General features: G+C 35.7%; 1 protein-coding gene across 1 annotated transcript; it reads right to left on the reverse strand.

Moving 5' to 3' along the window:
* Positions 1 to 2,277: 2,277 nt before the first annotated feature.
* Positions 2,278 to 3,078, reverse strand: LOC149894412 (uncharacterized). Its single transcript, XM_090078234.1, has one exon. The coding sequence runs from the start codon at positions 3,076 to 3,078 to the stop codon at positions 2,278 to 2,280; it is 801 nt and encodes a 266-aa protein (XP_089934360.1).
* Between the last annotated feature and the right edge of the window lie 10,240 nt (positions 3,079 to 13,318).

Genomic DNA, 13,318 nt, shown 5'->3' on the forward strand with positions numbered 1-13,318 from the left:
TTCTGTTTTTAGCGATTTTTCGCAATTCTTTTACCGTAAGAATCGTAAAGAAAATGTCAAATGACTCTCGCACGTTGTAAATCTTTTCTGCCATCTTTTCAACCATCTTTTTAAGAGTCTTTTTATCCATCTTATTACTTAATGAAAATGTCGACTCTATCATATCTACCATCTTTTTATCCATCTTATTAATTGAAAATGTTGACTCTATAATATCTCCCATCTTTTTATTCATCATATTACTGATTAAAAATGTTGACTCTATCATATCTCCCATCTTTTTAAATATTTTATTTATCTCAAATTCAATTTTCAGCAAATCTTCATCAAAACCATGACAACATCATTGAACAGCAGAATCCCATCAAATTCAATATCAACCATATCATCATCCATCTTTTAAGTTTCATCTTAATTTCAGCAATATCAAGTACCTCAATCCTTCGAAAAGTCATTTTAGATTCTTCGATTCCGTGGAATATCTGAGATTTTTTACGAGATTTCAAAGTTTTAGGTCTTTTAGGCATTTTACGAGATTTTAGAGAATTAGGCATTTTTATAACTTTTCAATTCTTTTATAAAAGAATTTAAAAAGGTTTAAGCAGCAGAAACGCACTGTCTCTCTTCTTCCAATAATGGTCTTTGTTCCTTCCATTTTTCAATATGTTGATCGTATTCCCATTCTTCAAAACCAGAATCAAAATCAACCAAAAGATGATTTCCATCTCTATCAGAACCGAGTGTATAAGAAGCGCCAGATTCATTAATCACTTCAGAACTTGCTCATGCATCAAACACATATCGATTTCCATGAACATCAACCACATACCGTTGACCAGATTCATCAATCAGTTGCTCATAGCCAAATCAATCAATATATACCGAATATCGTTTTCTACTATAATCAATCACACCGATTGCCTGATTCATCAAGACAAACTAAATACTGATCGTTCTCAAAAGAAATAATATCCTTATCATTTACTAAAAGCAAACAAATAACGATCCATCTTTTTAATATGGAAAGATTTTTATTTAAGCCAATTAAATTTTTTTAATTTTCAGAAACTTTTTAATTCTTTAAAAATAGAATTGAAAAATTTCCAGGATTCAAAGAATCTAAAAGAAACTACTTAAATCATTATTCAATCTTTCCCTTATTCTTTTCAATGTTTCCTCTTCTCCTTTTTCCTCTTTCAACTCGTATTCTTTTAACAAATCTTCTTCATTCTTCACTTCAAGTATTCCCAACTCTCTTCTTCTTACGTTAATAAATCTTACCCTATTATCTCTTAGGACCGATGCTAAAAGACTATCTTCATCTAAACTTAGTTCTGATTCACTAACTTCTTCATCATCGTCATTAAATACATACGTTTGTCCAAATTCATCAAATCTAATCACGTGTCCAGTCGATTCTTCTTTTGACGAATTATCTTCTTCTGATGAATATTCTTCTTCTTCTGACAAATCGTCTCTTTCCAAAAACATCGTTTCTTCTTTCAATCTTATACTTATTTCCAACTCACTCGATTTTTCTTCAAGCAATCTTGATTTTTCTTCCAACTCTCTCAATTTTTCTTCAAGCAATCTCTGCGATTCTTCAAATCTTATCAATTCATCCAATTCTTTCAATCTTTCTTCACTCAATCTTATCGATTCATCCAACTCTCTCGTTCTTTCTTCACTCAATCTTATACTTTCTCCCAACTCTATCAATCTTTCTTCTGTCATATCAATCACATTCATATCCATCTTTTTTAGGATATGATTTAATTTATTTAACTCAAATTCAATTTTTTAATTTTCAGCAAATTTTAACACATTTTCTCAATTTCGGCAACGTCGAGCACATTGAACAACATGTCCATTTTCAGTTTTCCAGAAGTTCTTTTCTTCTCCTCTAAACTACAGTCCAAACGAAACACGTGTCTGTCGATCGCTCTCAGCTTTTCTCCCTTTTTCAAATTGCTCCATTCTCTGTTGTACTCTTCGATTTCTTTTTCCATTCGCGAATATTCATCTCTTTTACCTCCCCACTAAAGTGCGTAAAGCTTGTCTCTTTCCTTATCGCTGTAAGTTTCGGGAATTTTAAATGGACCGATTACGCAAACAGAATCTCCAAACGCAAGAACCTCGAGCTGTCTTTTCTTGTTTACATCAGACTCTCTCTTACTGCACTGCAGAAAAAACGGATGAAACAACATTTTTATTTAAGAATTTCTATCTTAAATCTAACAATAATGTACCTCGGTCTTTCACTGACAGATCTGGCGCTCAACTTAATGTGTTGGACACAGGCAAGGCAATGGTGTCGCACTGTCTGGATTTAAACAACAACGGCACATCCACTTTGGACTCGATGAGTTTGTAAAGATTGCTGTTTGCCATAAAAGAGGGGTTGACATGAGGCATAAACAAAGACCGTTTGTTCAAGTCTACTTTTCCGGCGGCTGTTTCAGCACTTTTAAAAATCGCGTGCTTAAATCTGTAAAGAGTAATCGTGTGCTTAAATCTGTAAAGAACTTTTTTGTAATCTTCGCAAAATCCAAAAATGTGTTTCAACGGAATGCAGAATGAAAATGTTCCTTTAGTTGCAGGTTGCTTAACGATGTAATCTTGTCTTTGACTAAATCCGCTGTTACCTGCAAGATCAGCATTAGCGGTGGTGTCTCTTTGCCACAGCTGATTCATTCCTTCCGAGACTTGATACTCCACCGGATATTTAAGAAAACCGAGCATGGTGGTGGCTTGAACTGGACTGTATATGGTTTCTATTTCTTGATTCGACAATTGATAAGAAATCTGACTGAACAGGTGCATGATGCCGTTGTTTGCAAGAGAGACCACATCCGTACCCACATAGGAAGTCCCATCTGCTTTTGTCAGTCTTCCTTCAACCAAAAGGTACGCCTCAGAGGGATGCGTGAACAAGTCTTGCTGCTCAATGCTGATTCTTATTTCCCCAGCAGTATTTAAATTGGTACTGACCGGTTCGTATTTGTGAAATTCAAATCTCTCAATTTCTTCATCAACAATGATTTCTTCTGTAATATTTAAAATTTCGGAAATCGCCATTTTTCTATATTAAAGAAAAATAAATTTTTACGTCCTCTCTCTATAAAAATCAGACCACTTTCATTCCATTTCCCATTTTTACAATGTCTTGGATTCTGATGGCGTTTTTCCTAGACAACTTTTTTGGGCACAAAGAACCTCCAAGCGAGGAATAGTCACTGCTGATCGCTGGAGCTACTGATGCAACTATTCCCGAAATAATGTCTTTGCTCTTCTGAGTAAGATTCTTCTGAGTATGAGGCGTTCCAGTCTTGGCATATACCTTCTCTAAAGCCTTTTACCTTTATCAATAACCACGTCTTTAGCAGTAACAATTGTCGAAGAAGCTAGCTCTTTTCCTGCAGATTTTGCAGCTGTAATCGCTTCTCTTCCCAGCTCGCTTTTTGCAATTTTGCTAGCTAAAGTAGATGCTGCTTTTGAGGCGCTCGACGCGGCAGCTCTTTTTAAAAAATTTCTTAACGTGTCGATGATTCCACTTCCTCCAACAACGTGTTTCTTAACATATTTGTTTCTGTAAATTATCATTTTTTAATAAGCAAAATTTGTTTCGTCGATGTACCTCATCATCAATTTATACTGGTCTTTGTTAACGACATTTTGTCTCAACAGCTCGTCGCATATGCTCACAGCTTCATTCCTCGACCCCGTATTTCCCGCACGACAAGCTGCCACGCTCAATTCAAGCCTTTGCACGAGCGCATTCGCATCGCTGGGAAGAATGGTGACTCCTGAACCTATGCTTTTACGGGATTTAAGATCGTTTTCAATATCAACGATGATTTGATTATATTTTTCAACCTCTACAGCTTTAGGTTTTTTTGATCTTCCATCTGCTTTTACAGCTTTACTCTCCATTAAAATATTTGAGTAGTTAGCCACATCCTCTTCCGTCATGTCAAAATTCTTCGAAATGTTTGGATTGGTCATGAGCTCCCAAAGACCTTTTGTTCCTTGATACCTTTCACCACCAACAATCATGTCATCTCCATGAAACAAAACACCCATTTTTCCGATGGAATATTCTCCATCTTTTTTACTCAATTCAAACTTGTTTTTATAATTTCTTTTTCCATTATTTCTTTTACTTTGCATGCTTAAATAGTAAATTGACATTTCACTCATAGGCATAGGCTCTTCTGCAATTGGTTCTTCCATTTTTGTTGACTCTAAATTTTCGTTTTTAGCTTCTATTCTTTTTATCAGCTTTTCGTTGTTTTCGATGAGCGGCTTGTACATCTTTTCATTGCTTTAGATGAGCGGCTTGTACAGCTTGCTCAAATCAGTCTGAAATTTGACATCTGAAATGTTGTTGACATTGATGCTGTTCTGAAAAATTCTCTTTCTTCTATCATTAATTTTTTTTACAATATCATCCCTTTTGTTCGGGTCTTGTATTTTTAAAAAAAAAGACATGGTTTTTAAATACGCTAGAAATTTATTTTTTGAATAAAATGTTAAACGCTTGAATGGCGTCTTCTCGACCTTTTTGGATTAGTGACTCTTTGGCCAATTCGTCTATTCCATTTTTAGTTTTTGTTCGTATTTCCTCCGTCAAGGCTTTAAATTTTTGAAGCTCACCAAGAATCAATTGAAACTCTGAATCACTTATTTTACCGTCCATCAACGCTATGGAAATGTGCTCGCTGATGGTGTTTAATTTCGACTCTACCAAAACTTTTATTTGTTCATGTTTTTCCGCTTTCAATGCCATCTTTTTGTTCACTTGACCTCCGACAATCGATAAAAAAACCCATTCCAATAGCCACATCTTCACGCAATCACGCAATCGCTGCTGGACTGGCAATAATGGTTGACAAAAGACAAATTCCAGTCGCACCCAGGGAAATGCACAGCACCTACATCGAATTGTCCACATTCGAAATGATTCTAAAAACACGATGATAGTTTTTACTAAGATGAACTCTCTTTTTCCTTTCGTTATCCATCTCTTTTTGGATTTCGCTTATTTTTTGAAGACGATAAACGTGTCCTCCTTCATCCGCAGTGGCCGTTGGAAGAGTCGGATATATTACTTTATAACTATTATACTCCATTTCATTAAGGAAAAAATAAAATTTCTTTTTCATGGTCAAAAGAAATTTACGAGGCATAAACTTTCTCCTTTTTTAATCACGACATCCTTATTGCTTTTGTTAAAAATATCCATAAAGACTTGATCTACAGACTCTGAAAAAAGCAGGCTGTGATTGAAATAATTCAGCTTTAAATTAAGATCATGTCTCAAATTCACCAAAGCTATTCCATCATCAAGTTTAATTCCAAACATAAAAACAATCTGTTGTTTAGAAAGTTGATTTAGTTTAATGTCGCTTTGAGCAAATATTTCACATCTGGAACGCACCTTTCTAGGAGGGTGATTTAAATTTTCGTCAAAATACACTGTCGCTTTTAACTTCTTTTTATCATAATAAACTATTCTTCTCATCTTTTTAACAATAAAGGAAACTTTTTTTTCAAGTGGGTCAATCTTTCTTCGTATTCTTTTTTCTTTAGTTTGTCTTCTTTTTTCTTTTCAAGAAACCATCTATATAACAGTCTTTCTCTAGTTCTCAGTCGTTGCAAAATTTTGCCTTCTTTTGTCGGGAAGACGTGAATAACATTTCGCTGAATTTCAGGATCAAACTCTTCAATACAAAAATTTTCGCGAATAGGAGACGGCATTTTTATTTGCGCTGAAATTTATTTATGACATTTTTCACAGCATTTTTCATGCTTCAGCTAAACCACTTTTGCTCGCGCAAAAGTTATGCGTAATAATACGCATGTCCGAGGAGAAGGTAAAAGCTTCCTGATTGACCGACTTGCGCATCGCCAGAGTTGAGCGTGACGACGAGTCTGCTGCCGGCTGCGACGCTTGGCATGGAGTCCCCTTCTGCAAAGTTTCTATAAAACGAAATGGTGGTGGTGGATGCGATAGTGTTGGTGGATTAATACAGCAGTCCAGTCGATTTGTTGTTAAAAGAGGTTAAGTTTGATCAATTCCACGAAGACAAGTAAAAATCCTCCAGTCCAGATGATGAGAAGATGCATTTGCTGTCGCTGTCGTACCCAGGGAAAGTGTTTTAATTGTTTGCATTGTAAGGTGTCCATGGACTGAGGACAGTGCCGTTGTCTGGAGGTAAATTTCCGTCATATATTTTGACTCAAGACTCCCACCAGTTTTTAGAAGCTCCAATGATGTGCATCCTGATGTAATTCAGTAAAACGCCATTTCCTTTTCCATTGGTGTTTAGGAAAACATATTCGTTTCCGTAATTGGTGTTAAGATATCTGAACGTGCTGCAGTACAATTTAACGGAAGAAAGAAGAGGAGAGATGGAGTTGAATGTGGAAATGAACGGTTGAATCCAGTAATAGATTGCTGAAGCAGTATTATTGACCAGTTGGATGCTTTAGCTTGCTTTTAACGGTAAGTCAACGGTAAAATATCCTCCCAAGGAACTGGAGCTGAAAACGTTGCAACCTTGCAAAGAGTTGGCGTAATACGACCCTCCGAGAGGGGAAAAGAGCAATTCTCAAGCAAGGGCAGCGGCGTCCGTTCCTATTCCTTCAGAGGTTGTTGAATAATTCCCCACTCTAATTTCTCCGTCTGCAAATATCCGAATAAAAACATTTCAAGGGACGCTTAATCCTCCTGCGAAGGTTCCATTAAAAGCCAGCCATAACCTTCTCAGAACTCTAGAACCGTCTACGTAGCTAAAGACTGGTGCAGTGGTTAATCCTGCCACAATTTGTGACTTTAACCCCAAAGATGAAAAGCTTGAATTGGGAACAAGGCCTAAAAAGTTGGATTTTTGTTCTAAAACATCCACGTAACATTTTATTGCAGCGTCTTTCATGCTTGAAGAATCAAGCACATTGATCAAGCAGTCTGCTGTGCCCACTGTAGTTCCTCCTGAATGCGTGTCCACGTAATTTTTCATAGCAGGGTCGTAAGAAATGGTCGGTTCTGCCAGATTAATGATTTTGTGAGAATTGAAATCAATGTCTGCAGTAATGGTGCTATTTCCATCTGTCCTGACATACTGATTGCTTGTAAGAGAGGTCGAATAAGGGTTGTATAAATACTGACCCAATTCTGTTCTACCAAATTTGTCAATCATTTTTTACATGTCTCAGATTTTATTTTTTGGTCACCACAAGGTATTAACAACGTCTTGAAAGTCGTTTCCTTCGTCCAATTTTTTTAAAACGTTAAGACACAAGTGCCGGCAATAAGAAGTATCGCCAAATTGAACTCTTTCGCTGTTGTAAAGAACGGGACTTTTCAAATAGTTAACCAATTCGACAAGAGGAGGTTGAGCATAAGAATCAAAACTGTATTTTTATTGTTGTCTTTATACCAACAGACCCAGTGAAATCCGCTCGTCCTTGAGTCTCCCGTATTCACAATGCCACATTCTTTTCTTCTCGGTTTTTTAGGCAACTCGTCTCTGACAAAAACACCTCGAAAGTTTCTTATTTTTATATTTTTTGCTGCCTTTATGAGCTGAAAATTTGTCAAAGCCTCGTTTGGCAGTTTCATTCCTTCAACGTTGATCATTTTTAAATTCGCGTAAAATTTAAAAATTCGAAGAATTTTTCCGGATCCAAAGGATCTTAAAAATCATTTTATGAGATTTATGATTTTATAGCTCTTCATCAGATTCAGCCTCTCCCAAATCCAAATCGTTCATAATTCTTTGAACTGAAGTAGCATTTTTAGTAATCACCACTTCTGGAAGCTTGACTTGAATGGACTCGATCTTCGGTCCAATAAAAACACGTTCAATTCTCAAAGACGCAAAGACAAAACATCTTTGACGAACATACTCAAATGGATCTGCTTTTACAAGCTTTTTATTCTCCTTTTTGTAAAACAATGAAGTGATTTTCTTTTCTTTTGTAAACAACTTTCCGAAAAAAATAGGAGATCCTGATCCTTTTTGCTTGAAAATAGACAAATCCTCAGTTATTAATTTTTTCGTTCTTCCTCCTTTTTTCAACAATGACACCCTATTGATGACTTGCTCGAGAAGAAATTTTGATATTTTTTCAGTCACCTCCATAAACTTTTCTTCTTCTGCTGTCATACCCTTTTTCTCGTCAAAAGCAACAAAAGACATGGAATATCCAGTCAGCTCTTTCGTTTCCATACTGCGATTTTCAAACACGCCCAGAGAAAACAAAACTGGAGTTCTTAAAACGAAAGGACCTTTTCCAGTCGCATAATCATAATACAACGGAATCTTTTGGTACTGAATTTGCTTTGTGGCTGCGTAAATCTCTCCAACCAATAATTTGCTCTCGTCAAAATTTTCAATTGTCACAAAATTCATCTTTTTAATGAGAAAAGAAAAATTTTTTAAATCATTTTATGATTCGAAGAATCCGCGAATTTCATTAGTGAAATTTATAATCCGTGAAAAATTCTTCATATCTTTGACTTTGTTCTCTGACTTTATTTATTTTTCTGCGAGCATACTCAAATATATTCTCTTTCATAAAGCCGCTTTTTTCAAAACGAATCCTTCCGCACGTTATTTTCAATTCAAATTCATCCTTTCGACGAATAATGGTGAAATCCAAATCATTTTTAAAACTATAAATCTTGTAATGGTATCTCTCCTCATAAGGCGAATAAGAATACACCTCTTCATAATGTTCCGTCTTACGGTACTCATAAAAGGCTCAAACAAAACCATCATCTTACTCATTTTTTTAATGGGAAAGAAAGTTTTTTACCTTTTTTAAGAAAATGACCTATATCACTCGAAAACAAACTGATCAATTATTTATTATCCACCCACGAGTTAAACGAGTCTGGGTAACCCAACCATTTGACCAATGATTTTTTCTTTGTTCAGCGAATGATTTTTTCAATTCTAAATATGTCTTAATGCGTGTTTTGCATTTCCTGCTCGTAAAAAGTGCCTTGAATTTCTTCACCATTAGCGTCAGTGATTTTATACGTGAGCGGATCCGTATACTGAACTTCTGATACGGTAAAAACCTCTTCAGTCTATCTCGGCGTATACCCTTTTTCAAAATTAGACTTCTTTTTTGTAATCGGCACTTTATCTGCCATGGAGAATTTTGGTTGTTTTCTTTCTGTTTGCGTCTTTTCATACAAATTCATCCAAACCTTGCTCTTTTCTTCGCTGGATTCAACTGGTGCCTTTTTTATAGAAGAGTGCTTTGTGCTGTTGTAATTTTTCACCATTTCATCTAAAAAGTCAATGTATTTATTACTGTTGTAAGCTGAAAAATATTTAAACATTCTCTCTTTCATCGTTCTGTTCCATAGCTCGACGACACAACTTTTTTCCTCGTTTTCAGTGGAATACAATTGCACACCAAGCGCTTTCACATGCGTGTTGTAAAATTCTTTTCCTTTGTCCACCCACAATTTGGAACACTTTCTTTCTTCGAAGATTTTACTCAACGCTTCAGTCACATCAAGACACGTTTTGCTCATTTCTTCAAGCATCATTTGATCTGCCACATTCCTGTTTTGTCTGTCGTTAAAATACTTATATTTTTAAATAAAAATGGAAGTCATTGAATTGTCATGGAATATCGGCAAAAGCAAAAGAAACAACAACGCGCTTTTGCCAAGAAGTATAAGAGGAATCATTGTCTGGATGTGGAAAAACAACTTTGCTGCTCAATTTGCTGCTTAGACCTGGATGTCTGGGTTATAACCGTTTGAAAGTCTTTGGCAAATCTCTTTTCCAACCTGAATACGAAATACTCAAAAGCACCTTTGAAAAGAAACTGCCGAAAAAGGTTATTTTAGAATTGTTCAACATTCAAAACAAAATCGAACAAAAAAACGCGAATCCTGAAGCCGTCATTGAAGAAATTTCAAAAAAATGTAATGAAGAAACAGACATAGAGTGTCAGTTTTTCGAAACTGATGATGACGTGCCAGAGCCTGAAGATCTCGATTCAACCAAAAACAATTTAATGATCTTTGACGACTTGCAACTGACCAAACAAAACAAATGCGTGAAATATTACATCCGAGGAAGACATTCCAACGTGGACTACTTTTACCTCGCTCAAAATTATTTCATGCTCCCAAGTCAAACCATCAGAGAAAATGCTAACTTTATCTGTCTCTTTCCTCAAGACCAAAAAAATATCGGCCACATTTATCAAGATCACGTTTCAAGCGACATGGAAGAAGAAGAGTTTAAAAAGTTTTGCATACATTGCTGGTCTCAACCTCACGGATTTGCTGTCATTGATTTATCCTCCAAAAAGGACCATGGAAAATACAGAAGCGGATTTGATAACTTTTATTTTCCAAGTGTATAAAAAACATGTCTGCATTCTATTTAATTGCAAAATTTAAAAACGGTACATCTACAATATCAAACAGCTCCATCAAAACATACTTTGAAAGACGCATCAAGCTGGATTTAAATAAACAGTACGAAATGGCGCTTGTAGGGCTCGAGACGTATTGCAGTTACCCACACATCACCTCTAAAAATAACGTTTTCAGATACAGTCCAAACGCTGGCTCAAACAGCACCATTTATATTAAAGAAGGAGCTTATGATATCAATCAGATTAACGAGTACCTTCAAACTGAAATGCAAAAACAAACAAAAGGTTTATGTAAACCACGCCACGTCCAGCGATTTTATCGACCATGGCAGAACCGGCAGAAGAGCCTACACCGGCAAGAAGTCCAGTGGCAAGAGCAGGGACAACTCTTGTGGCTAGAGTGCTTCCGAGCATACCGAGAAAAAAGGGAATTGCGCACCGATAAATCCTCCTTCAATTTCAGAGTTGTGCATGAGTTTTTTTTTGACACCGGTTCCGTTGCTGTATGCTTTTCTAATTTTGTTCAATTGTGAGTTTGTAACTTCATTAATGTGGTTTCCGTCTAAATCTTGATGAGTGAGTTTTATGCTGACGTCTGTTTTATCTTGAATGGCTTTTTTAGTTTTGTCAGCTTGCCCTTGGGAAATAATTAGTCTAATCTTATGATAATTGCTCATTTTTATAGAAAAGGAAAAAAAAATTACCGATCGAAAGCGCTGCTAGAGTAAGATTCGGTTAAAACTGAGTATATTCTTTCTCTGATGTGATATCTGACGATGAAGTCTTCTCCTCTAAAATCGATCAAGTTTCAATTTTGATCCACAATTTGCGTTTCCATTCTTGAAATTTTGCTTACAACGAGTGGGAGGTATATCAAGTGAAAAGGTTTTTCAACAGCTTTGTAGCCAGGTTCAACCTGTGGATAAAAAAAGTAACTGTTGTTTATAGTTTTTCCGTCTAAATAAGACGAGCCGATAATATCGTTGGTTACACGTACGACAGATGTTTCATCAATTTTCACAATATTTTCAGACTCGTGAGTGTCGATCACACTTGTCACTTTATTAAGATATGTAGCGTCTTCTCTTTTCTCCACGTAACTGTATTCATTTTTGTCCAAGGAGCGGTCCTATGCTGTTATTCACGTTAAAATCTACCCAATATTTTGTGGTTGTTTCTGGCTTTCCAAATGTCAATACGGATTTTAATGTAGCCTCGTTTGCTGTAAGAGTGACTCCGTCACACTTAAACTCAGCAAAAAACAACTCACTTTTGTTTATGTTTACATAAACAAAAATGGAAAAGGAATAAAATTAACTGCAGCTGGCTCTGGCTTATACTTAAGAACTTGGTCTAAAAGTGTCAACGGAGACGGACTCTTCTTAAAAACTGGTAAAGGAAACGAATCTGTTGGATCTGGTTTATTGCTCGGACCCAATTCACCCTTTTCAAGCATACCCTTTTTAGGCGCCATTCTATAACTTATTTTAAAATATTTTATATGACAAGAATAAAAAATTCAAAGAAAATACACTTTTAGCGTTCCAACTTTTCCTGTAGACGAAATCATCAACGGTTTGCCCTCTTCTACAAACACATCCAACGCGTCTGAAAAAAAAAATATTTTTGAAACTCGATACAGCTGCTCAGACCGATACACTAAACAGAATTTCATTTCATCCTCAGTTTCTTCTCCAAATTTAAAGCTTTCTGAAAAAATACCACTAGTCTCCATTGAAAATATCAACACCCCTTTCTCTAAAGCCACTCTAAATTCCGATGTTGGCTTTATCATCTTACACATATCGCTAAACCTCGAAGCCGAAATTCTTCTCTTTGACTGAAAAGAATAACGCTCATTCAAATTCACGTTTTGAACGCTTTCCGTCGCCACCTAATATGCAAACTGGTCTAAAGATCTCACGGCAATTTCCAAACTTCCCGCATTCAAAATCGACAGTCAACTCGTTATTACTTTTCATCGTTTTAAACGCCTTGCTAATAAAACTCTCAATACCCACTTGCAACGGCTCTGCAAAATCAAACACATACTCATCAAACTGATCTGCAAAAAGATCCACTTCAAACATTAAATTTATCGTTGTTTTTGTTTTAACATGAATTCCTTCTTTACTTATGTTCAAACACACCATCTTCATATTATTGAACAAAAGATCAAACAACGCTTTCATTTCACCTGCATGCTTTGTTCTCGCTAGAAACATTTTTTAAAGAAGAAAATAAATTTATATCATTGCGATAAGAAAATTTTATATCATTGCGGGAAGAAAAGAAATATTACGACAAGAAATATTGTGAGAAGAAAATATTACGGAAAGAAACATTTTATTACATCATCACGGGAAGAAAACAAAATAAATATCATTACAGATTTTTTGAAAAAAAATTAAGTCAACAAAAAAACGCATCAAAGTTATCACGCTTAAGTATGGAGAAATACCAATGCGCCAGAACCCGCATTTCTCTACTACTTCTCATCCTAAGAGTTCGCCGACTTTCCATTCTTCTCCTCCTGTCAACTGTGCGAAATCCTTCCGCACTTTTACGACTGCTATTTTTGTCTTGTTAATACTACTGGTATTGGCAAAATAAAGAGGCAAAAAATAGCTTATCCCAATATTCCTTCTGCTATTAGACCAATTCAACATTCTAAAGAGATTCCATTTCCAATTTTTAAAGGTTTATTTTTGTCAGAAGACGAGGAAAGTATGTCTGCTACAGAAACAGAAGAATTTTTACCAGATTTGGAAGACTTCTCATCTAATGCTAAACAATTCAGTTTGCCTCAGTGTTTTAGTCAGATAGAACTGAGACAAATGCCGGTTCTGGCTCATTGGTACTTTTCCATAATTAAGGATGCAAACGTTGATACTTTGTTTTA

This window comes from Hydra viridissima, unplaced genomic scaffold, assembly GCF_058129835.1.
Source record: "Hydra viridissima isolate aposymbiotic clone 2 unplaced genomic scaffold, HvirCarnegie_v1 scaffold_1, whole genome shotgun sequence".
Lineage (NCBI taxonomy): Eukaryota > Metazoa > Cnidaria > Hydrozoa > Anthoathecata > Hydridae > Hydra > Hydra viridissima.